We start from the raw sequence: 26438 nt of genomic DNA, 5'->3' as shown, positions 1-26438 counted from the left end.
CTTGCTTGGGCCAATGGAAGGTGCCAGGTTGGAAACCCGTGACAGGGCAATATGGGGGAGAGAGGACAGCCTTGCCAGGTTTACCTACCGAGTGAAAAAAAATCTGAAATGAATCCATTAGTTTGCACTGCCACTAACAGTTGTTTATAAAGTAACTTAATCCACCCAATAAAAGTGTTACCAAACCCGTAAATGTTCAAAATCTTCTCAGGGTCGAGTGATATGGCAGCAATCGGGGTCTGATCATTTGCTACTGACCACATAATATTTATAAAATGTCTAATATTATCAGAAGAACTATGACCAAGAATAAACCCCACTTGATCTATATGTATAACAGATGTAATTACTCTGCTTAATCGATTAGCCAGAATTTTAGACCATATATTTACATCTAACTGGATCAGGGAAATTGGACGATAACTCTTACATTCATTTGGGTCTTTATCTTTTTTAAGAATAAGACTGATAAGGGCTTGCGTCATGGTTGGTGGTAGTTCACCTTTCTTTAGTGACTCTGTGTAAACTTCTAACATGAGTGAAGCCAGTTCTTTGACATAAGATCTAAAAAATTATACAGCAAAACTATCTGGCCTTACCTGTTGGCAAGTCTTTAATTACCTCAACATGTTCCTCCAAAGTAATATCTGAGTCAAGAAAGTCTTTTTGATCACTCGTCAATTTAGGAAGTTCTGATGGCTTTACTGTAATGAGGCAGGCGAGGGTAAAGGATCTAAATGCAGCTTTAATGAAACAAAGATAAACTAAGTAACTCAGAATATAAAGAAACAAAACACAGGGAACCAAGCACAGAGCATTACATAACACATGCGAAGACTGACAAAGAAACCAGGGGAAACAAGGGCTTAAATACACAAGGGAAAACAAGGAAACGAGGAACACCTGGGGAAACAATCAGGGTAAACCAATCATAAAATGAAACTACAAAGGACTACAAAACTAACACAGGAAAAGGAACAGGGAACTAAACAAGAATTTCAACATAAAAGTCTAGTCACAAACAGTGAATACGTGACAGAGCCCCCCTTTAAGGAGCGGATTCCAGATGCTCCACAATAAAAAAAAAGATTGTCCATGGGGTGTGGGGGGAAGGGGCAAACAGGCAGTTCAAGGGGGCACAAGGGGCAAGGGGAGCAGAGGAACAAGGCAAAACAGAAGACCAAGGTGGTGCTGGAGGAATAGACCAGAGTGGAGCTTGCGGAGCAGGAGACTTGGGCATAGCCGGCAGAGCTGGATACCAAGGCAGAGCACCCTAACAGAGCCGCAGGGAAGGTGACCCACGGCAGAGCATTCCAGGGTGGAGTCGGGGGGATGGAAGACCAAGTTGAAGTCAGGGAGGCTGGAGACCAAGACGGAGCCGGAAGGATGAAGAACCAGTGCGACGCTGCAGGCTCGGAGGACCAAGCTGGAGCCAGAGGTTCAGAGGGTTGAGATGGAGCTGGGGGCTTGGAAGACTGAGGCAGAGCCGGTGGGAGTGAGGACCAAGGTGGAGCCGGAGACCAAAGAGGCCAGAGCAGATCAGGCAGACGGCCAGGAGACCAAGGAGACCAGAACAGATCAGGCGGACGGCCAGAAGACCAGAGCAGATCAGGCAGATGGCCAGGACACCAAGGAGACCAGAGCAGATCAGGCGGATGGCCAGGAGACCAAGGAGACCAGAGCAGATCAGGCGGATGACCAGGAGACCAGAGCAGATCAGGCGGACAGCCAGGAGACCAAGGAGACCAGAGCAGATCAGGCAGACGGCCAGGAGACCAAGAAGACCAGAGCAGATCAGGTGGACAGCCAGGAGACCAAGGAGATGATCTCAGGCTAGGGACTGGGTCAGGAGCCCTGGTAGGTGGCCACAAGGCCGGGACAGGGTCAGGAGGCCTGGGAGGTGGCCACAGGGCAGGGACTGGGCCAGGAAGCCTGGGAGGTGGCCACAGGGCAGGGACTGGGTCAGGCGGTGGAGCTCGTTGGCAGTGGCAGGTTTGGACGAGGGAGCCATGGAAAGCTTGGACAAGGGAGCCGTGGAAGGCTCGGACGAGGGAGCCGTGGAAGGCTCGGACAAGAGAGCCGTGGAAGGCTCGGACGAAGGAGCCGTGGAAGGCTCAGACGAAGGGGTCGTGAAAGGCTGAGGGGTGTTTACTGTGGGAGGTGATCCAATGTCCTCATCTGCCTTACCCACAGTGAAAGGGGAGTCACAAAGTTGCAGAGCCACCTCCACATAGTTGTAAAATGTCCAGTGAGGATCCGCCGGAGGCATCCGTGCCTGTAGTGCACTATTTAGACCGGCCCTGAAGAAAATCACCAGAGGTCATCATAGTGCACCACGTTAGCCAGTTCTTAAAACTCACGGACGTGATCCTCAACTGGATGGTCCCCTTGCTTGAGCAGGATAATTCTGACAGCCACTAGATCCATCTTGGTCAGTCTTTCTGTAACGAGGCAGACGAGGGTAAATGATCTAAATGCAGCTTTAATGATACACATGGGAAAACAAGGGAATGAGGAACACCTGGGGAAACAATCAGGGTAAACCAATCATAAAATGAAACTACAAAGGACTACAAAACTAACACAGGAAACAGGAACAGGGAACTAAACAAGAATTTCAACATAAAAGTCTAGTCACACACAAGGAATACGTGACATCTACGAAGTTGCTAATATCCTTATCGGTAAACACAGACATGGAGCTATAAAGATCGAAATATAATTTTTTTCTGTGGCAGAAGCAAATATATTGCCTCCAGAAGACTTTTCCAATTCTATGAATTCATGTGCTTTGATCTTTTTAATGAATGAGGCATATTGTATGATCCGCCCCCTAAGAACTGCCTTTAGCGCCTCCCATGCCACGCCCACAGAGGACACTGAGGACCAGTTGGTTTCTACATAAACACTGACTTCTGTCTTAGATTTTGTTGAAATGCTGGGTCCTGTAGAAGGGATGTATTAAGGCTCCATCTATATGATTTTCTTTTCTCTATAAGTGGCAACATCTCTAAACACCAAAGCATGAGCTGAAACTAAAATGTTCCCAACCGAGCAATCAGTGGCAGATGGAATAAGTGACTTAGATAAAAAAAAGAAATCTATTCTAGAGTAAATCTTATGAACTGATGAAAAAAAGGTGTAGTCCCTTCCAGATGGATTCAGAAGTCTCCAAATGTCTGTAAGACAAGATTTTTACTCATCCTCTGTTGTGTCAACATTGCTTTAAAGGGGCTACACACCTTTGCATCACTATGATCAAGGACTGGCTCCATTAAAAGATTGAAGTCTCCACCCAAAACCATATCATGAAGGATCCCAACTGCTTGTAGCTTCCCCTCAAGATCTATAAAAAAGTTCTGACCATCAGCGTTGGGTGCATAAAAATTAAAATATGATTTTGCCCCTGTATTTCAGCCAAAACAATAATGACTCTTCCTAAATAACCCTTGATCTGTCTGAGAATTTAAATTGTAAATGCTTACTTATCAATGTGATGACTCCCCTGCTCTTACTCAAACCAGCACTACAAAAAACATGCCCACCCCATGCCCTGCTAAGTTTTTCAGTTTCCTGTGGAGAAAGGAAGGAACACTATATCAAATTTTTTTATGCTTAAGATCCCACCTTCCTTCTTTTTATAGGGTGCCCCAGCCATTAACATTCCATGTGGAGAGAAACATTTTACCTATATTAAAGTGTGACATGTTGACATACAAAGAAAAATTGTGTAGCTAAGGCTAATTTATATAGACCACTATCCAACACTGATGTAACCATAAAACCTTAATAACCCACAGAACAGCAAAAAACGTATGTACTTCAACCTCGCGCATAACAGTCCCAACTGGTGTCCATCGCTCGGAAATCTGACGGTCCAGGCACACTCACGAGATTTTCCGTGACACTATTGCTACCAGATTGCTCAAGTCCGGTGATTTTTACACATATACTGTATATATACATACATATACATACATCAGATACATTTTTCAGAAAACCTTTTGCTAACCAGCTAAATGAGGACTCCTGTATCCAGATCACGTAGTCAAAAAAGTCAAAATCCGACCTCTCCACCCTGTGTCAGACAAGCCAGCATGACAGCTGAGCAATCAAAAACAGCAGTCAGCTTATTGTGCCCTTCAAGTGGACTCGGAAATATCGTAATTACGAGTTCCGAGCATATGAATGACCCAGCGAAGTCGGAAGTTCAAGTGGAAAACTCGAAATTCTAGATGATACCCAAGTTGCCAAAATGGGAGGAGTCCTAAACTTTCAACATGACGGAGGAGAGTACAGTCTCTGTATTGACGGACAGGTTTGTTCATTTTTCTAAATACAGCAAATTGTTAGCGCTTGCCGTTTTGGTCATATTCATTTATGTATATCGGCAACCATTTGATTTGAAAATAGCTTTTATTTGACCAAAATTCCATTACTGTCAGCAAGCTGTCAAAATAAAAGTTCCTCAAGAAATACGTATGAACAAACCTGGCGTCATCCATGTTTCCTGTTCTTTCCAACAACAAAGAAAGTGAACATGACATACTCATAATTACCACTTCAGAAGTGGGAAGTAGGAAAATTCCGATAACACATGAAGGCAGCATGTGACTCGAACACCTAAGGTCCCTCCGCACAGACTCCAGCCACACTTCATTTGATGAAGTTCAGCTCCCTTCTGTCCTCTGCGTGCCACCGTCAAACAGCGGTGAACATGACAGCATTATACACCTTCTCCCATCCAAGGCAAATCATTCCTGAAACTGCCACATTAACGTGCACTTCACCTGTGTTACTTTCTTGTTCTCCATTTCTGATTCCATCATTCCCTCTAGACTTTTAGACTACATTGTGAAAAGGGGAAATCATCTGTAACACAAAACCTGATATTTTTGTTCTTACAAAATAATTTAATAAAGTACTTCACAAAGCACTTGTTTTTAAAAATGTCTAACCTCTAAAAATGACATACGAAATGATCAAACACTCAAATGTGACATAATCTGTATGCTGTATCCATTACAGCCCATTTTGAAAGAGTTGCACTACAAAGTGTGTTTTTTTTAAGCCATGGGATGCCAGCAAATGACCCACCAGGCATTATTTTCCAAGGCAATATGTTGCTTCCAACAATAGACTGCATTTACTAATCAACCTCAACATTAAATCCAGCCATTGGAATTGATTTTAAGGGCTACTTCATAATAATTAATCCCCCGCTGAAGAGTTTTTAGTTTCCTTAGAAACACGAAAAACAAAACCAAAGTGCAATCACAAGCTGCCTCTCTGTTTGGATAAAACATGTTTGCTAAGCTGGTTTCCTTTACCTACATTTGCTTGCTAAGCCAGAGTGCTTTGACTTCTTTGTTTCAAAGAAATTAATTGCTTTTAGGAGAGATAAATAGCAAGTGACAAGCACCCCAGCCAAAAGCATAGATCCCAGTGGAATGAAAAAGCTACACAAAGAAAGTTCATTTTCACATAGTGGTGTAACCGCAATGGCCAAGTGTGAAACAACATTTTGGATGTATTAAATTCTCTTAGCCTCTGGTCTCTCTGTCCCCTAATTATAGGGGGAAACATAACATGTTTTTAAACCAGATGACTTATGATGCTTCAACAAGCCAAAAGTAAATTGCCAAAATCAACAGCACCAGCGACTAAAATTGGCTGAAATTCTGCAGTCACTTTTTACATCCATCTATATTTTCCATTGGTGTCCCCCAAACAGACCTGGGCCCGTATTCACCAAAAATATTAAGGCTAAAAGTAGCTCCTAATGCGGAAATTTAGGAGCAACTCTTAAAAATTAGGGGTGTGTCAATTTTAGGACTCGTAAAATTTTAATCTAAGATTACTTCATGAAGCATTTTAATGCTAAAAGTAGCTACTAAATCCACGATTGCTCAGAAGTCCTCTTGAGGACTTCTAAACCCCTAAGAGTGACTCACAAATGATCCGAAGCATACCTTCTGTCGTCAATCCACATTTAAAACAATGTATTAGAATATTATGATGACATAAACATTTTAAAAAGGTATCACCTGGATCACAATTGAGTGGATGTATTTTAATAATATAACATTAGCTACAATATTATAAACATTATAATATTGACACTGACCTTTTAAAAAAGGTTAACTCTCCACTGAACAGAAACTACCCATTTACACCGATAAATCGACAACTTTGCGCTCTCTGGCCAAATGCAAAAATTAAACTGTGTAGTGAGGATCTATCTATCTATCTTATATTATATTTGATATATATTTTCTGCTAACTGTCCATATTATATTTGTTATATACTGTATATTCTGCTATCTGTCTATGAGGAAATTGCTGAGAAATAGCACTTTCCTGTCCACCAATCACTTTGGGCATTTTAAAAGAGTGTGCTCATAAAATGTGACGTCAACCATAGCAACGGGGTCAACGCCACATTACTCTTAAATGAAGATTTCCTTAGTAAAACTTGCTCTTAGCAGTTTTGTGAATAGCTTTTAAGCAAAAACTCTTAACTACATTGCCTGTCAATGTGCCTAAATTGTATATGCAACTATGTATTAGCATATACAAACACTATCACTTAAATTTTACCTATACCTGTACATCACTGAAAGCTGCTGAAAAAAAAAGGTAGACTGAAATATGGTAGTTCTTCAGTGGTTCTTCATAGCACTTTATGCTGACTAGTTCTATTGATTATCTTATCAAGGCCCATTTATGGTTGTTTGGAGATTATAAATTTTGATGTTTCATTAAAGGATCTTCAGATCACTGTATTGGTTTATGGAGTCTTTAAAGCACCAGTGCACCACTCTTAAGAACTAGAGAATATAAAGACTTTGTGGAACTTTGTGGAAGGTTCTCCTGACATCGGACTGTAAAGCCCATTTTTGGTTCAAAATGGAACATTAATTTGTACGAGTGTGTATAGGGAAGCATTACTCTGAACCCTCGGTATGGCGAAACCTAACTGAACCCAAAACGTTGCCCCAGAAAATCACATTACGCTCCGTTAATATAAACATGGCTACTGAAACTGAGCAAGGTCGGTGCATTTCATCTTCTCTTTTTGTTTTCCTTCCATTCTGTTTTGTATGTTAGGAGTTCAGAAGAACATTTCAAATGACTGTTATTTATCTAGCAGTGAGCACTGGCAGTGAAAGACAGTCAGGGTCCGGGAAGCTGAGTGCTTTATCTCCAGTGCTTTCACAGAGCGCTGAGGCACATCGGAGATGCAGAGAGGGTGAAAGCACTTCTCCAGCAAAAAAAAAAAAAAAAAAAAAAAAGAAAGAAAGAAAGGAAAAGAAAAGAAACAAAAACAAGCAAGGATGTCTCTAATTAGAACAAAAAGAGTCAGAAACAGAAAGTAGTCATCAATGACAGACCAAAGCAGGTGGTGAACCAAAACAATCAGATAGGAGATTTGCAGTGCAATACGTAGTTCTTGATAGGACTTCAAAACAAAGCAAGACAAGAAGTTAACCACATATTGCATACAATTAAGGCTGGGTGGTATGATGGTAAATTCTGTGCGATGTTAGGAATTTGTCAACTGGTAGGGATTTGCTGTTTATTGCAGTAGATGTATTTGCACGGTTAATGGTGGGTAGGACTTTTTATGTTATTTAAACATGAGAGTTATAATAAAACGTGAAAATACAGAATGGGACATTTATGGGTCAATGACGTTGTAATGTTTAATGTGTGTGTTCATGTATTTCATGTCTTTTATTTTGAAAAGTTTAGTTCCTGTTTCCTGGTCATGTGATGTACTGTTTTCCCTCCATGTTCATGTGTCTTGTTTTCATTGGTTAATTGGTTTATTATCTTGTTATCAGTTCTGTCTGTTTATTGGTTATCTTTGTTCTCCCATGTCCATGTATTTAAACCCTCATGTTTTCCATTGTCCTTTGTCAAGTATTGTTGAATGTAACTTTGGTTGTGATTGGTAACATTGTTATGTTAATGTCAAGCCAAGTTTAGTCAAGTTCATGTTTTATGTTTCTTTCATCTTTATTGTTAGCGTTTACTGGATTTCACTTTTAATAATACATTTGCACTTGGGGTGACGATGACATTTCATCGTCATCGTCATTGCCAGCAGCAACATCGTTACAGACATGACGGAAGTTTTTTTGTGTCTATTTGGTTTAGTTAAATTTAAAAGGGTTAAAATTTTAAAATAAATGTACAAATTACTTGCATAAATTATTTTATTAATGACCTAGTCTAAAAGTTCTGGTTTTAATCAATTTTGAGAGAATATTTGGGGGATGATGGCAAAAATGTCAATGTGGTGTAACTGTAAAAATTTCGTACCAAATAATTAAACATGCAAGGTGAAATTCTCAATAAAACACCCTATCAACTAGTTTGGCATAATCTTACATTAGAACTATTTAATAGTAAATAAAAGTAATGGAACACCATTGTTCTGAAAATTACAATTAATTTGGGGGATCCTGTCAGTCAAGTCAATTTCGTGAAGCGTCATGTTGGTGTAACCACCATTCAAAGAGCCATTTTGTTATGTGCAAGAAGACCATGTGACAGAAAATGATATCACAGAGAAAGACCCCTGATGACCCTAACTGCTGCATAAAAAAGATTAGTAACTCTCTTTAAAATATTCGAGATAATTTGATGTTTAGGGTATGGTCAGGTATGCTTGTGTCAAATGGTATGACCCCAGTAAAACATTAATCATTCATCATAATTTTAAAAATGAGTAGGCTATTTACTTTAAAAAAAATTATGTTTGAAATATTCACACCAAGGCCATGTGCTTTTGTCCATGATAATTCCTGTCAATTTAGATTTTAAATTGAAATGTCAAATGGTGTAACCGGTTACACCATTTGACTCCTATTACAAGCCTGTTAGAGGCCAGTTTTGACAAGTTTTGACAAATATCAGTAGTTTATGATGCTGATTAAAGTTAAAGTACATATTACACAGTATTACACAACATTTACATAAATATTACATTAAGTAAATACTACTTTGACACCTCCTGTTGAACATGACCAGCAGCTTTAAAATACCTTAAACTCCAACATTCAGTGATAGGAGAAATGTTACTCAAAGATAAAAATGTACATCTATAAAATACAATTCATTGAATTTCTGCAATTTCACAATTAATACAATATAATAGAGGGCAATTCCATTCAAAGGTCACCCTTACCATGGAAAAAATAAGTTTTGCGCATACAAATAGAACTGTTGTTAAGATGTTCACTTCTAGGTCAATATTTTGTTGTATGTATCCACTCTGATCGAAATTTATAGACAACTGCACTCTTTTTACATCATATACAAGGTGTGCACCCATGCAGAAACAATGTTTTTCAAATGGCCTAATCACACGATTCTCCTTCCCCCTCTCTCACACACACACACACACACACAATTTTTGAAAACATGTTTTTACTCTGATTTGTTGTTGTCAGATGTTTTTCCTTCATTGAAATAAAATTAAACACCAAGATTACCTCACCTTGTTGACTGTCATGCTTGATTTTCAGTGTCAATTTCTTCAACAAACAATGGCCTTTGACTGTAGAAGCAATATGGTCAGGTGGTTTAACTGGTTTGTGTCAATTGGCGTAACCAGTATTTTTCATAAAAATATGATAATATACAGGAAAATTTATGTGGAATAAAATGTACTCTTCTACTGCAGTGTAATAAAAATTTTATTTTTATTTTTACATAACTTGTCAAAGATTATTAGAAAACAGAGGTGCTTTCAGCATATGTCCCACTCAATATTGCAAAAACGCATACAATTAAAATTTAGAGATAATCTTAATAAAATCTATTTTCATATGATATTTTAAAATGATGTAATTATTTTGATGAGTACACTTACATACACTCTAGGTGGATAAAATATGTAATATTTCTCATTCTTTTGTGGTTACACCACTTGACATTTTCAGGCGCATTCAGTGTTACCTTTTGTAAAAATATTGTGCAAATGTCATTTCAAATTACATGAAACCAACACAAATACAAAATGTACATTTGAACAAACCTTATGCATGCTTTTAAAATAAGTTTTTAAAAGATTTTTGAATTGCTCATCTTGCCAACCCTTATTTGTCATTGACCAAATCATATTTTTTTTAATAAATAATCTTGGTTTGCATGCAGCAAGAGCCAAATAAAAGGAGAAAATAATCCATTGAGGTGAAGTATATTTCATTTGCAAAGTATTTAATTCATTAGATTATACAAAAGTGGATTACCACATGGTTAGTTAATATATATACATATAATGCTCATGGCTTATTGACAAATAAGGTTGTCCATGGTGTTAAAATTAAGAAATCTTTTAAAAATCTAGTTTAAAACACTTGTGTCAAGTTCTTAAAAATTTAATCTTTGTGTTCAATCTGGTTTCATACATTTTTTAAAAACATTTATAGCATTTTCTACAATTTTTTTTTTTTTTTTTTTTTTTAAAAAATCCCCCTGGAGCAACCTGGAGTTAAGTGCCTTGCTCAAGGACACAATGGTGGTGGCTGTGGGGATTGAACCAACAACCTTCCACTTACCAGTTCAGTGCTTTAGTCCACTACACCACCACCACTCCTTTAAATTAAAATTATAGCTAAATAAAAATCAGTACTGTATGTTTAGTGTCAGTCAATGGCTGACCATTTAAATAAAGAATAAATTCAAATAAAATAAATAGCTAAATAAACATCAGTACTGTTTAGTATCAGTCAACTGCTGACCATTTAAATACTGCCAGTCAATTAGAGGCAGGTTGTAAAACAAGAAGCATTTACACCTGCCGAGTCAAGAGATAAACAGTGGCAGCGGTGTTACACCGTATTCTGCTATATAAGTTCAGGAGAAACTTTCAATGGTGGAAAACCAGACTTTTAAATATTACATTTTGAAAATGCAACGACTGGAATAGTTCGGTTGAAGGGGGTACCAAACTGCGAATCCTGAATAAAACTGTTTGGTGAATACATGTTTACACATTAGCTTCCACTCATCTGTCAAGGGATGAAAGTAGCTACGTGGTTAGGTTGTTAGCTATAAGCTCATTGTCACGGAGAGTAAAAGACGGATGTTTTTTATTTACTTTCCAGCATTGCGTCTCACCAACTAGGTAACAACATAGCATGAAATCAACACTCAACAGACACAATCCACCACCACACCGTTGTCTGCTGAGCTGCAAAATGATGCTCTGCTTACCTTTCAATCTGCTACGTAACTGACTGCACTGACAAACTATAGCTGGCTAACAGCAAACAGATGTGATAAACATGAGTGACATGGTTGTCAGGGACAGGGTTAATGTTATATTAATTATATTGAAAAGGAAAAATGATGGGGTCATTGTTTATTAACTTTCCAGTATTTATTTCACAAACTAGTTAGCAAATTACCGTGAAGACACCACTTAACTCTGCACTGTCTGCAGAACTGTCAGCTCAGCTCTGTAAACAATGGAGTCGGAGCGCGCTCTGCTGGACAAACTATATTATGACACCAATTCTAAATCACCCCAAGCATTGTTTTCTGCATTATATGTTCTGAAAAAAAATGTCATTTCTGCGCATATAGCTGACTAACACACTACAGCATTTCTGCTTGGGAGTGGCAACAGGTGATCGCACATGCTCCATCTCTCTCTCTCTCTCTCTACCCTCACCCTAAAGGGCAGAGGTGATGGTCAGTATAATCCTCACATGCTAAAACTCATCCATGACAGAGAGATTGAATAGACTCTCACTGGATCTGAACTTTTGAAAACTCTCTAAGACCAAAACTAGTGCTTTTCTATCATCTCCAAAGGCACAAAACAAACTTCTCTTGGGTTTTTACAATGCATATACATATATTATGAACTATAACACTATAAAAAGACTCCACTGTATCATCATTCTACACTTCTGAATGCATATAACCTAATTGTAATATGCTAAGATGCATCACATGATGCCTAACTGTTGTTAGAATCATAGAATGCATTATTCTGACCTTGTGCATAAATGATGCTCAATTATACAAAGTATAATAATGTATTTTCAAATGTTAATGTGCAGTGAAAACTATAAAGAGAATGTATGTCATGTTTCATATGTAAATGTTTGCCTGCTTATGTAGAAAATTTTGATGTTAACAGATGTCTCTAACACCGATTTCATTATATAAAAGTCAGGAGCTGGTTCAATTTTGAGCTGGAAAACTGACAAACCTTAAGAACAAAGACTCATTAATCACCTTCAGAAGAAGGGATAGAGAGATGATCACATGGTATCTGAAAAGCCACCTCTGACTGGCTTAGAGTCTCTTTGGGGTGTGACCAAACAGAAAAGGTTAAAAAGACAAGCTAAACCCCTCCTCAAAAAGAGTTATTATCTCTGTGCTATGACTCACACATGTGACGGGGAGTCGCGAGTCTCTCTTGCGGGAGGCCTCGCTTCAAAGCCCCGCCTGATCATTCCAGCACCGAACTACCTGGCATCCACGATCTTAACAGAGGTCCAAAACATCGACGGAACAACCAGAACATTCTACTGACCCAGCCAAAAAAACAAAGCAACGCATGGAAATGCAAGTACACCTCCAGACTTTTGCTAGAAAGTGCTGGTGTTTTATTTAAATACTTCAGGTAACCCAATTGCAAATCGAGGTATACTAAATGAAGTATCGATGGTCCGGGGCATGGTCTATAGACTCCATAAAGTTTCATTTTCTCTGTTACAGGCCGTTTCATTCACCTTCTGTTACAGCTCACTCACCAACCTGTTATATGTTTGTCTATGTGTGTTAGTTTAGCTTTTATGTTGTAGATTAACAATAAAGTCTTGTTTGTATTCAAAGAGAAATTGACTGAGGTATATTTTAATAAATAATCATATCAATTGATTCTTAAAAGATCTGCACTCCGTGCTCGAACAATATTTCAACATTTGTGATATTATTTTCAATGGCCATGAGAATAGTATTACTCTAAAGAGTTAACAGATGCATCATTTCAACACAGCGTAGCCGAGTGATCAGACATACACTTTAATTCTTTCAATGTTCCCCTAATTAATCATAATTCCCTTCTTGAGCTAAAATCCCTTACATATAAATTGTGAGCAGATACAACGAGCCTGTTGTATTACATATTTAATGGTGGAGAATTTTTATTCAGATTTCTAATCTGATCATTTGTCATTTATCCTTCATATAATGGTGGTCGAACATGGCCAATATTCCTAAACTAATTTACATATAAATTCTTACATATTATTGGTGATGAATGCTGGCAGTTGTAAATATACCCTGCCACAAAGTCGCTAATTTCCTACATACCGCTAATCCTTATACATATGATAAACAAACAATGGATTCAAAATTCTAGCAAATATGGTTTACAAAATGGCAAGAAAAATGACTGCCATGACATAAACCTGCTTTTATGGGAATATACAGTATGTGAAACTAGGAACACAGCATTTATCTCTCACACCACTAATTGCTTGTTTTTGCTGCCAGTGGCAATATGACCATGGAGGTTCTACAGTAAATAATCTCACAAAATGCTTTAGGCAGCTGAACATCTCAATTAGCATCCATACTAGAATTTATTTGTTCTGGTGCCTGAGATGCAAACCCCTTCAAAGTCAAAAAGACTACATTTAAGTACAGAGCAAGAATAATTCTTTAAAACAGGCTCCTCAAATAAATCAATTGCAAAACACTATTGATTTCAATTTTCATCTATTACTCAGTGGTAGATGTAAACAACAGAAAAAACAGAAGTTCAGTTGCACATAGTCCGATCGGTCCCCAACTCAAATTCTCATGTGGCTATGAAAACTTCACAGCTTGGCTATAAAAAATTCCATGGCAGAAACCAAAGGGAATGCAAGCTGCATGAAACTGCAAGTAGAGTAGGTCTCTGCACTTTTAAATAATTTGAAACAAAATGAGAAATATTACAAATCAAAGCTGGTGGTAATTAAGTAAATCAAATAATTAATTTGATCAAAGAGTATTGGGATAAAAGAAAGCCTGAACGCCTATCTGACTACCCCAAATCCTTATGAAGGTCTTTCTCCTGACTGAGGGTTGAAGGATGAATTAGGCTCCTGTAAGGGTTTTTTACAACATTCCATCCTTAGCTGCATGCCAGGTGGCAGCTTGGACAGTTCCCCTTTAATCTGGTTTTGCGGTCCTAGATCACTGCCACAACAGCAGGCAAGATGTAGAGCAGTTTGGGAAAGACATTCTCTCAAAGGCTTCTCTAGCCATGGGCAGGACATTCTCTCCTGAGTTGCGTGGTCTTGTTTGCCACATGTCAAGAGACTGAACCACTAATATCCACAGGTATCTGCACAGAAACATATTTTTATTTATGTGGTATGACATTGAAAACCACAGCTGACTTTATAGGCTGAATGAATGAGTGAGAGGGATGAAAGCCCTTTGGTTGCAGCCTCACGCTTGAGTCACACGAGTATTATGATGCTTTTTAAAGATTCAACACAGTACCAATGCTACATGCTAACTATCAGGCTATGATGTGCATCCTGAGGGGGCCCAAACTACTTGTTCAGAGCTCAAGCTGTCAGACTGATACTCGGCATACTTTAGCCCCAGGATAAAATTGTCTCACAGACTGCGGAATCTCTGCAGTTCTGGTCTACTGTCTGCATACATCACTCTGAGTGTAGCATTAGTTTTAACCCTTCTAAACCCTTGGCATTTCTAAAAGGTGGGCTGAGCAGATGTATCTATTCTATTCAAAGAACTAGAGGAAGGTACAGATCTCACACTCTGTTGCCATGAACATTATATACAATTATTTAATTTTCTTGTTCATTTTGTTTTTCCTTTCGATACATGTCACTGGTGTGTGGTAGGCTATGACATATATGGAGGGATTCTGCAATAATGCATATACCACCACGGTAAATATATTACTCAGCCTGGTCTCATGAAATTTACGTGAACATGACAACATTTTTGCAATTCAAAATTGACTTGCTGTATATCAAGTTTGGCGTTCTATTCAGAGCCAAAAATGGTGTTCTATTCAGATGTGGATTTAAGGTGAATTTTAGATTTAAATTTTTTTAAACTCCTCCCTAATCTAACCATTAGTGTTTTAAATTGCAGAAGTGAAATGAAAAAGCAAATTTTCTGAAGCAACCATGCCATTTTGTGCTGTTTCTATGACTCTATAATGTCACATATCAGCTTGAGTTCAAGATTTGTGTTCAAGAAGTGGCTGGATTTGAACCACAGTTCTCCAACTCTAAGACCAATGCCCTATCAGGTGGGCTACTGAGCAAGCTATCTGTGTTGGAATAAGTGAATATATGTAGTTGAGTCTGTAATAAAAGCGTTCAAATATGTTGTTTTCAAAAGATTTGTTTGAGTAAAAGTGTGTCGATATCATAAAAAAGCATGGTCTGAGTAATAGAGAGAAAAATAAGAATTTATAAAGTCATTATCAGCCATTAAAGTCATGAATTGAGTGAAAGTGAATAAAACACACAGTTGTTGTAGCACCTCTAGTGTTAATTTCTCCTGGAAACTGCAGGGAATTGTACCTGGAGACACGTATAATGAGTTTGCACAAATTTATATAGAGTCATGTTTTCACTATGAGACCAAGTTGATATTACTGCAAAGCAGAGTTTGGGCCCTATTTTAAGAGTGCTATGTCTTCAGTACAATGCTATTCGATATGTCATAAGCGCAAAGTCAGTGGGCATGGCCATGAAGTTTTGATATTTTCGTGAAAGCATGCGCTAAGTCTAGCCGCAATTGAATTGGTGAAATTGTGTGTGCAAAGCACTAATGGGACAAAATTGCAAGTGCAATTTAATTCTGAGGTTCTTCTCTGGTTAATGCACCGTCTGCGTCCTATTATAAATTCCATTCCCTGTCAAGCAACGTCGATATAAATGAAGACAGCCAATTCATAGAAATTTTAGTGTAAATGGACAATATTTAAAGAATAGAAATGTGGACCATTTGTGTCTTACATTCTTTTGTGCAATAACTATGTCCTTGCTGTGAACTCTTTCCCGTTTTGTCTGCAATCGTTCCAGTGCTATAGTGTGTGAAAGTGGTGAAATACTACAGAGAATGTCTGTGTTTCCTCCTGCCTCTGGACAACGATGTATGTGTTCTCTATTGGCCTGTCTCACCTGCAGACGTGACGGTGTTATGGGATGCTTGAAACATGCTTTGCTGCTCTCCCATTTTTCTTTGTTTTGTAATATGGGCTATATTTGTTATATGTTTCACTGTTTAATGTTTTAAGTTTAATTTCACTACAATGTCCTTGAGCCACAGTTTGCGTGCATACACCCACAGATTGCGCAAAGACTCCCACCCTCAGCCACTTGTGCTTTGTGCTGGCACAAAAATTGCGTTTAGAATTAGTGCTCTCACAAAAATTGGATAAGACGTAGCACACAGTCTTTGCATCTAGTGCTATGTCTAGCATGATCATGGAAATAGAGCCCTTTGTGTTCTTTATGGTTGCCAAGCAGTGTCACAACTAGGGCTGCAACTAACAATTATTTTGGTAATTGACTAATCTAATTATTATTAGAACGATTATTCGACTATTCGGTCGATTATTGCAAAGATTAATCATTAGCTCTTAACAACTATTCAGCTTGTGCCTCAACTTAAAAGCTTGTATTAAATGTGCTTACTAACAATAAAGAGGAAAAAATCATCTTTTATAAATACCTCTAAATGACATTCACTGAATTACAAGCTAAAAAACTTTATTTATTTTTTTAATTAAGTTTAGTTCAATAAAAGATCACTGCAAAAAAAAAAAAAAAAAATATATATATATATATATATATATATATATATATATATATATATATATATATATTATTTTTTTGCAGTGTATAATGGGCTAAGACTACACTCTCTCACATTTATGTTCACTTCGATCCATCTTTAACTCACAAAAACAAACTCTCTCTTCTTAATAGAGCTGCGTATCGCCGATTTTCTTCACAATAAGATACACACGTCAGTATATTATGATTCAATACGTCGCAAGCCATCACGTTATAATCTAGCTGCAGTAAACACGCACGAGGGACAAGTGTCCCCGCGCCAGAGTGTGCATCAGCCGGGTGAAGTTTCAATCTCTCCCCCTTCACGTGACTCTTAGAAGCGGTGCTGACTGCACAGAGAAATGCCATTTCGGAGTTTGTTTTCCTTATTATTTGAACTTTAATAAAGGAGGCATTAAAGCTATAATGCCAGGTTGTTTGCTTTTTAGACGCTCTGACATACAAGTTTTGCTTAAGTGGAATGCCAGATCAGGCTCTGGTTTATTTCACGATGATAGTGCTTCTGTATTTACTTATTTTGTATTTTTGCATTATAATTCCCTCGTACTTTGCGATCTACATCACCTGAAGCTGTCTGGAAAGTTAAAAAGTGCATCTTTAGTTTTCTTCCTCTTCTCAGTCAGGTATGAGCTGCTGTGCTGCTCTCGTGCGTCATCAATAGAGTTACGTTAAATGACATCAAATGACTATTCGACAATGACAATTTTTGTCGACAATTTTTTATTTCGACGTTGTCGATAACGTCGAATAATCGTTTCAGTCCTAGTCACAAATTAACTCATTAATATGAAATTCATCTAAATGTAGTGATGCACTCACAGGTGTGTGTATAGTAGCTATCTTTCAATGGCTTCAAACGAGAACAACGTCAACCAATCAGAATTTAAAGTTGGAAATTTCCATTTTATAATGATAGTTTTGATGTTTTGAGTCTTTTTTTTAACTTGGGTGTTATATAATGTGAGACTTATATAACAATCAAGTCAAGATATATAAGTTATATTCATAACAATATGAATATCAATCAAGTTCCAAATAAAAAGAGAAAATAATGTGATAAAGTTGCACGCCATTCATTTGTTTAGTATTTAATTTAATGTATTTTAATAAACAAATATTTTTTCAGCTACAGTAAAATAACAATATTGAAATTTATTCCATCTGAGTGATTCAAAATTATGAAAATAATAACATAGTAATAAAATAGCAGTTTTTTATTGAAGGCATTGGTTTATGTATTTGCTGTTATTAACATAGATAAATTCTAAATTTTCTCTGCTTTCCACAAAGCACTTGCTAATCTTTCATTTGAGTCTTAATCTTCAGTATAAAAAACTGCTCAATTTTTTCATAACCATAAATTATTTACTCTTATGTTTCATATTTAAATTGAATTACAGTATTTGCATGTATTTTAGTAAACTGGTGCTCCCCTGCCGAGGACAAAAAAAAAAAAAAGAAATGGAAAGAGAAAGAGAAAGATCCAGTGATTCATTAATCACATTACTTATTCGGCAAATTTCTGAAAAAAACTTAATCTCAAACCTCTGAATAATTCATCCAACAGTGAGCAAGCACAAACATGGTTCTCAAAAGTAATTTGCCAAGGACTGTCCTATGATACTGGGCCATTATGTGTTATACTGGATCTAACAGCTGACAGAAACACTGTTTTCGGAAAACTGTGCAAACTCATCCAGATCCAATTCAAATGAGTGCATAAATACACAAAATTAACAACATACTGTATACACAATCCTAGTTCCACTGTAAAGGGATGGTTCACCCAAAAATACTCATTCTGAGATGTTGGAGATGTTAGGCAGAATGACAGCTTCTGTCACCACTCATTTCCATTGTATGGAAAGAATGATGCAATAAAAGTGAATGATGAGTGAGACTATTAGCCCCTAACACTCGGCCTAATGCCTCCCTTTTTTTTCCACAGAAGAAAGAAGGTCATATGGGTATGGAACAACATCAAGGTGAGTAAATGGTAAATTAATTTTCATTATTGGGTGAACTATCCCTGCTTTAAATGCATCCAAAAATCTTTGCAAAAGCATTGACCACTGTCATGTGAATGCATGTCAGGCACTCATTGATTTCCCCATAGTTTTTTTTTTTTTTTTTTTTTTTACTAAGACCTGATTGAAAACACTTTGGTGCAATAAAACACTTAGACCTACTTCATTAGGTCACACAGAAGCTGGTTCCAGCATGTCAACACTGAATACAGATGCACATGATGTCATAGGTCAACAGATTTCCTGTGCAATGTAGGATTGGAACCAACTGCAAAGTTCAACCACATCCACTCAATTCGACAAAGGTCAAGACCCTCACTGACTAATGTGAATCTGTGGCGAACAACAACGAAACTTCAATCGGACCAAATGGCCCGAGCAATGGAACGCCAAAAAAAACAAAAACAATGAAGCCACACAGATGCTAAATGAATCACTTCCTGAGGCAGAGTTTCTGCTATTAGCAGAACCCAAATGCTTTGCTTTTCCATCTTAATCATTCTAAACCCTTTTTTGCTTTTACGCACTGTGAGTTTGTCTTGACTTTGATCGGTTTCCAGCCACCTGACGTTGCACAACTGATCGAGCAGGGGAAACGTGCTAATTTCGCGGAAACTTGAAAAAGCCAACAAACTACAATTTAAGCTTTAACTTTAAGCAAAACCAAGACCAAATTGATCTGATTGTAACTCATACTAGACCTTTCAACATTTATCTATCTATCTATCTATCTATCTATCTATCTATCTATCATCTATCTATCTATCTATCTATCTGACGTTCATCTTGACTGTAGGGCCTCTAAAACCTTCACATTTTTATTCGCCAACATCAGAGTTTGACAAACTTAACCTGTCTAATTTACCTTATCATATCAAATCTGTTAGTTCAGAGAGGTTGCTAGAGAGGAACCCCTATAATCTCAGCCAACCCAGGGACCCCAATATAAAAAGAGCTAGAGCTAGATGTCTTAACACATCAAATGACTCTCATTAATAACTAGGGCTATCGATTTAACAAGTTACATTATTTAGTGTGACTGTGTTTAATTATATTTAAAAAAATGACACTTTAAAAAAACATAGTTATAGATACAGTAATCATGCCCCCAGACCCGTACGTAAATACTGTAATAAAAGTATGTATTTTCCTACCATCTTAGCTATTAATGTAACTTTGTGTTTTAACAGAAGCTCGAGATGCGATTTTTCAAAGTTTGAACTACTTTTAAGTTGACACAGCGACCTAAAAATGCAACGTTAATTACACTGAAACCCGTGAGATGCTCCAAAAAGCATCTACCTGACGCATTTGCACATAGACCAACAATTAAAAATAGCCAAGATGGAATGTAAGATGGGCAAACTGAATTGCAAAATGGATTGCTGTCGACTGTAGGCTTTTGTTCAGTGATATGGGAATAAAACAAACAATATGTTGACTTCTAAAGCCACTTTTTGCATTATCTAATCAATGTTTTACTTGTCTGCCACAATAATGCAACATATTTCTAATATATCTGAATAATTACATACTGTATATTTTATATATATATATATATATATATATATATATATATATATATATATATATATATATATATATATATATATATATACACACACACACACACACACACACACACACACACACACACACACACACACACTGATGGTATAATGTACAGATTTTGCTGTTTCGGAAGGAAATTGGTACTTTAATTCACCAAAGTGACATTCAACTGATCACAAAGTATAGTCAGGACATTACTGATGTAAAAAAAAAAATTTAAAAAAAAATTAGCAAATAATTGCTGCTATTAGCAGAACCCAAATGTTTTGCTTTTTCATCTTAATCATTCTAAACCCTTTTTTGAGCAAGTACTTTGGCACTGGATTAGCATGCCTAATTACTTCCTGTTCTATAGAGTGTCAGATGGATACGTATTGTCAGGTCGTCCAACAAGCTGTGGAAGTTCTAATCATCTTGGGACACTGAGACCATTGGACCAATTATCAGGTTGGCAGGGTCGAACCACCTGAAGTTCAGGCATGGATTTTTTTTAACGACTACCCAGAAAAATACCCCTTGAATAAGTTCCATATGGCAGATATAAAAAGCAAGCACTTTTTGAAGTGAGACTTTCCAGGCACTGATGAAAGCCAGCTATGAAAATAAATGTGGATCAGCTTGAGACAGTCAGCTATTTTTCAGCTTCGGTGAGGTAGAAGAAGGTCCTGCACAACCACAGACATGGTATCTGCCCTTCCCTTGGGTTTCACAAAAGCGTTTCTCATATGTAGTGTGAAGCAGATCAGCACTGCCTTTGCATGACTGAGGTCATTTTAACAATTACGGTTTGTGCCTTTATTGACTTTCCTCCAATACCAGGTAAAAATCACAGTTGGACAATAAACCCAGCACAGCATGCCTAGATATAATCTCAAGTAATTAGACTCTGCGGGCCATCCTTCTGATTTCATTGCAAAAGGATAGTGCTTAACCTGTTTTTTGGGGCATGCCACGCTCTCTTTAAGCAGGAAACATTTTCAGCAACCTTGAACTGTTTGTAATAGCTGATAAATATCTCAAGTGAGAGTCATCGGTCAGATAAAAAAAGGTTTGATGTAATGAAGTATGGTTTGGGTAAACTCAGTTTGTTTGCCTGCACCAGTTCTGTAACCTCCTGAATGTGATACACAAGATTAGATGGTAAACAATGATTACGGATTCACTAAACAGACTGTCTAAAGAGCAGTTTTATCAAACATCCCAAGACACCTAAAGTCACAGCCACACCGATAACTATGCTGCGACTATTGCTGTTGTTGTTTTTTTTAATTTTTTATTTTTTTATTAATAAGTGAATGTTATGAGAATTAGGATATGCCAAGGGCATCATAATGCTGTGGATATTAATGCATGCATTTAGCAGGAGAACACATACCTCAGAGAACCACTATTCAGATAATCTCTTTGCAGGGCGCTGTGACATTTACATTTACCTGATATGATGAATATGCAGCTTTTAAAAAAGGCACATTCTTTCTGTGAATACACCTGGATGAAGACAGAAAGATTCAGGATATGTGTGCGAGGAACCACCTTCAAGTTAACCCTTTGATGCATGGATTATTAAATCACAATTGAAAAAAAAAAATATTAAAGGGATAGTTCACCCATAAACAGAGATGTTGTCATCATTTACTCACCCACATGTTGATCTAAACCCATATGATTTTCTTTTATCCATTAAAGACAAAAGTAGAATGTTAGGGACTGACAACCTATTCATCATTTACTTTAATTGCTTTGTTTTTTCCATACAACATGACGGTGAATAAATGATTACAGAATTTTCATTTTGGAGTAAACTATCCCTTTTGACCTTAAACAAGAATATGATTGCCAATATGTTTAATTTAAAATCACTGCACTGTATACTGAGATGCAATAAAATACATTAGTAGGTATTTCAGAGGTACATAACCATGTCAATCATATTAAATTTATGCTGTCATAGATAAAAATAATAATAATAAAAATAAAAATAAATAAATAAATAAAATAAAAACAATGGCATATAAAGAGGGCATTCATATTATTAGTGAACGTGAATGGAAATCACATGCTGGTAACATCACACTGAATGGCTTTCAATGATGTGTCAACTGTAGTGTAAGTCATGCCTCTATTAAGTTACCTATTAAACATGGATTTTTATATATTTTATAATCGCAATTGACAAATCACACTTTAAATTTCAATACACTTTTATCACCTTTGGTTTGCAATTACAACACTACATTTTCAGGCAATAAATCAAGGGCAAAAGATACAGAGCAACAAAACGGACAGTTAATCACTGCAGAGACATTGTTTACGAATATTGTTTTTGGTTATAAATGACAAGCATGCCATAACTATAGTTCTACTCTATAATGTGTACGTATTCATGTGTGGTAGACTACTTAAGACCAGAACCGACTGTTTCAGCTCCAGATCTGCTGGTCTACTGCTCAGAGCACAAGGGAGAAACAATCCTGTCAGATCTTTGTGTTTTTCTAACTGACGATATTTGGTCTATCTCAGTCCGACACTGAACAGGGATTTGCACAATAATTTGCTGCAAGTGAGCAAAACCCAACTAGTTTAAGACTCACTGACCACCCCATCAAGATGCATTAATTCTACCTGCTCCTAAAATGAACAGCAATGATGCATTGATTTAGATTACTCTGACAGTGTCACTTACAATTGTTACTCTTTAGCTAAATGTGTATGCTCTTTAATCAGAACAATCAATTTTATAGGACAAACGTTGTATAACTGGATACAGTTGCAACATGCACAACATCCATAATAACTTGGAAACAATATTCATTAGTCTCTGGTGATGATATAAGGATATACGCTCTGGAAACTACATCCTTCGACAGCTACACTGAAAATTAGATGTGGTAACATCTAAATTAACGTCAACACGATTATAAACAACAATGAATCAATCTGAATACATTAGTGCACACCAACACAACTCATTGTAAGGGTTGGATCACAACTGCAAGTAGCCACTTTTAACAGTGTAGATATTTTTCCACCTCAAAATCACACCATACCTGGAATATAAGGGTTTGAGCTTTTTACAATTAGTTCACATATGTAGACTCATCTGATTAAGTCCTAAGCGCAACACTAATACACAACACTACCACGCTAATAGGCTACCAATAGGGATCTGAATTACACCACTGATTATCACACGAGTGAAATCTCCAGCTCAGCCTGCCTATTTCGTAATTTAATCAAATCCAAACTGTCGGAAAAATGCTCAAGCAACAACTAAAATCTGAAGCAACATAAAACGCGTGATGAGATGCGCCGATACGTTATAGGAAGGAATTCAACCGCATGGTCCGCGGGCGCGAGCCGCGATGTAAGTTTCTTATTAGGGCTGCTGCATCTCTCTTACCTTGCTCTGAATCAGCGTCTCTCAATGTCTGAACGTTTGAGAATATATCCCCGAATCCCAGTATGACGAGTAAGGTGAGGATATAGTCGGACATTGTTGCTGAGTGAGGGCGAAGGCCACCACTCTTCTTGCAGTGAAGTCCGATTCCCCTCCAGCAGAGAGCCGTTATTCCGGAATGACAAGTGGAATTAGTCTGCAGAGCGCACCGAGCCTCCTTCACTCTGCGCATTCAGATGAATTTCTAGATGCGCGCACACATGAGCTTGCAGGCGACAGTGTGAGCGAAGAGAGAGAGATAGGGAGAGAGGGTTTGCAGATGGATGGGGACAATTACGCACTGTGAGTTTGTCTTGACTTTGATCGGTTTCCAGCCACCTGACGTTGCGGAATCGAGCAGGGGAAACGCGCTAATTTCGCGGAAACTTGAAAAAGCCAACAAACTACAATTTCAGCTTTAACTTTAAGCCAAACCAAGACCAAATTGATTTGATTGTAACTCATACTAGACCTTTCAACATCTATCTATCTATCTATCTATCTATCTATCTATCTATTTATCTATCTATCTATCTGACGTTCATCTTGACTGTAGGGCCTCTAAATCCTTCACATTTTTGTTCGCCAACATCAGAGTTTGACAAACTTAACCTGTCTAATTTACCTTATCATATCAAATCTGTTAGTTCAGAGAGGTTGCTAGAGAGGAACCCCTATAATCTCAGCCAACCCAGGGACCCCAATATAAAAAGAGCTAGAGCTAGATGTCTTAACACATCAAATGACTTTCATTAATAACTAGGGCTATCGATTTAACACGTTACATCATTTAGTGTGACTGCGTTTAATTATACAAAAAAAAATTACACTTTAAAAAAACATAGTTATAGATACAGTAATCGTGCCCCCGTACGTAAATACTTTAATAAAATATGTATTTTCCTACCATCTTAGCTATTCATGTAACTTTGTGTTTTAACAGAAGCTCGAGATGCGATTTTTCAAAGTTTGAACTACTTTTAAGTTGACACAGCGACCTAAAAACGCAACGTTAATTACACTGAAACCCGTGAGATGCTCCAAAAAGCGTCCACCTGATGCATTTGCACATAGACCAACAATTAAAAATAGCCAAGATGGAATGTAAGATGGGCAAACTGAATTGCAAAATGGATTGCTGTTGACTGTAGGCTTTTGTTCAGTGATATGGGAATAAAACAAACAATATGTTGACTTCTAAAGCCACTTTTTGCAATATCTAATCAAAGTTTTACTTGTCTGCCACAATAATGCAACATATTTCTAATATATCTGAATTAATACATTTATTATTATATATATATATATATATATATATATATATATATATATATATATATATATATACATACACACACACGCACACACATACACACACTGGCGGCCAAAAGTTTGGAATAATGTACAGATTTTGCTGTTTCAGAAGGAAATTGGTACTTTAATTCACCAAAGTGACATTCAACTGATCACAAAATATAGTCAGGACATTACTGATGTTAAAAAAAAAAAAAAAACAAACAACAAAAAAAAAAAAAAAACGCACCATCACTATTTGAAAAAATACATTTTTGATCAAATCTATACAGTCCTCATTTCCAGCAGCCATCACTCCCTTGAGTAATCATGCTAAATTGCTAATTTGGTGCTAGAAAATCACTTGCCATTATATCAAACACAGTTGAAAGCTATTGGGTTCATTCAATTAAGCTTAACATTGTCTTTGTGTTTGTTTTTGAGTTGCCACAATATGCAATAGAATGGCATGTCTTAAGGTATATATTAGGTCAAAAATGGCAACAAAAAAAAAGAAACAGCTTTCTCTAGAAACTCATCAGTCAATCATTGTTTTGACGAATGAAGGCTATACAATGCTTGAAATTGCCAAAAAACTGAAGATTTCATACAAAGGTGTACACTACAGTCTTCAAAGACAAAGGACAACTGGCTCTAATTAGGACAGAAAGAGATGTGGAAGGCCAGATGTACAATTAAACAAGAGGAATAGTACATCAGAGTCTCTAGTTTGAGAAATAGACGCCTCACATGTCCTCAGCTGACAGCTTCATTGAATTTTACCCACTCAACATCAGTTTCATGTACAAAAGTAAAGAGAAGACTCAGGGTTGCAGGCCTTATGGGAAGAATTACGAAGAAAAAGCCACTTTTGAAACAGAAAAAAAAAAAAAAAAAAAAAGGTTAGAGTGGGCAAAGAAACAGACATTGGACAACAGATAATTGGAAAAGAGTGTTATGGATCTTAACACATTGAGCTTTTGTGGGATCAGCTAGACTGTAAGGTGCGTGAGAAGTGCCCGACAAGACAGCCACGTCTACGGCAAGTGCTACAGGAAGTGTGGGGTGAAATGTCACCTAAGTATCTGGACAAACTGACAACTAGAATGCCAAGGATCTGCAAAGCTGTCATTGCTGCACATGGAGGATTTTTTGATGAGAACTCTTTGAAGTAGTTTAAGCAGTTCAGATTTTTTTTTTTTTTTTTCAAATTGTAATAGTAATTTTTCACATTATTAA

The 26438-nt window shown here is 37.2% G+C and overlaps 1 protein-coding gene across 1 annotated transcript in view; it reads right to left on the bottom strand.

Annotated features, from left to right (window-relative positions):
• Positions 1-23964, bottom strand: part of LOC127448473 (low-density lipoprotein receptor-related protein 1B-like) — a 508438-nt gene extending 484474 nt beyond the window's left edge. The window contains exon 1 of the mRNA XM_051711016.1: positions 23871-23964. Coding sequence (XP_051566976.1) covers positions 23871-23964 — 94 coding nt within the window. The remainder of the gene's footprint in view (positions 1-23870) is intronic.
• Positions 23965-26438: the final 2474 nt, after the last annotated feature.

This window comes from Myxocyprinus asiaticus, chromosome 11 (assembly GCF_019703515.2).
Source record: "Myxocyprinus asiaticus isolate MX2 ecotype Aquarium Trade chromosome 11, UBuf_Myxa_2, whole genome shotgun sequence".
NCBI lineage: Eukaryota > Metazoa > Chordata > Actinopteri > Cypriniformes > Catostomidae > Myxocyprinus > Myxocyprinus asiaticus.
The sequence above is the reverse complement of the archived record's forward strand: the minus strand, read 5'-3'. Positions and strand labels throughout refer to the sequence as shown.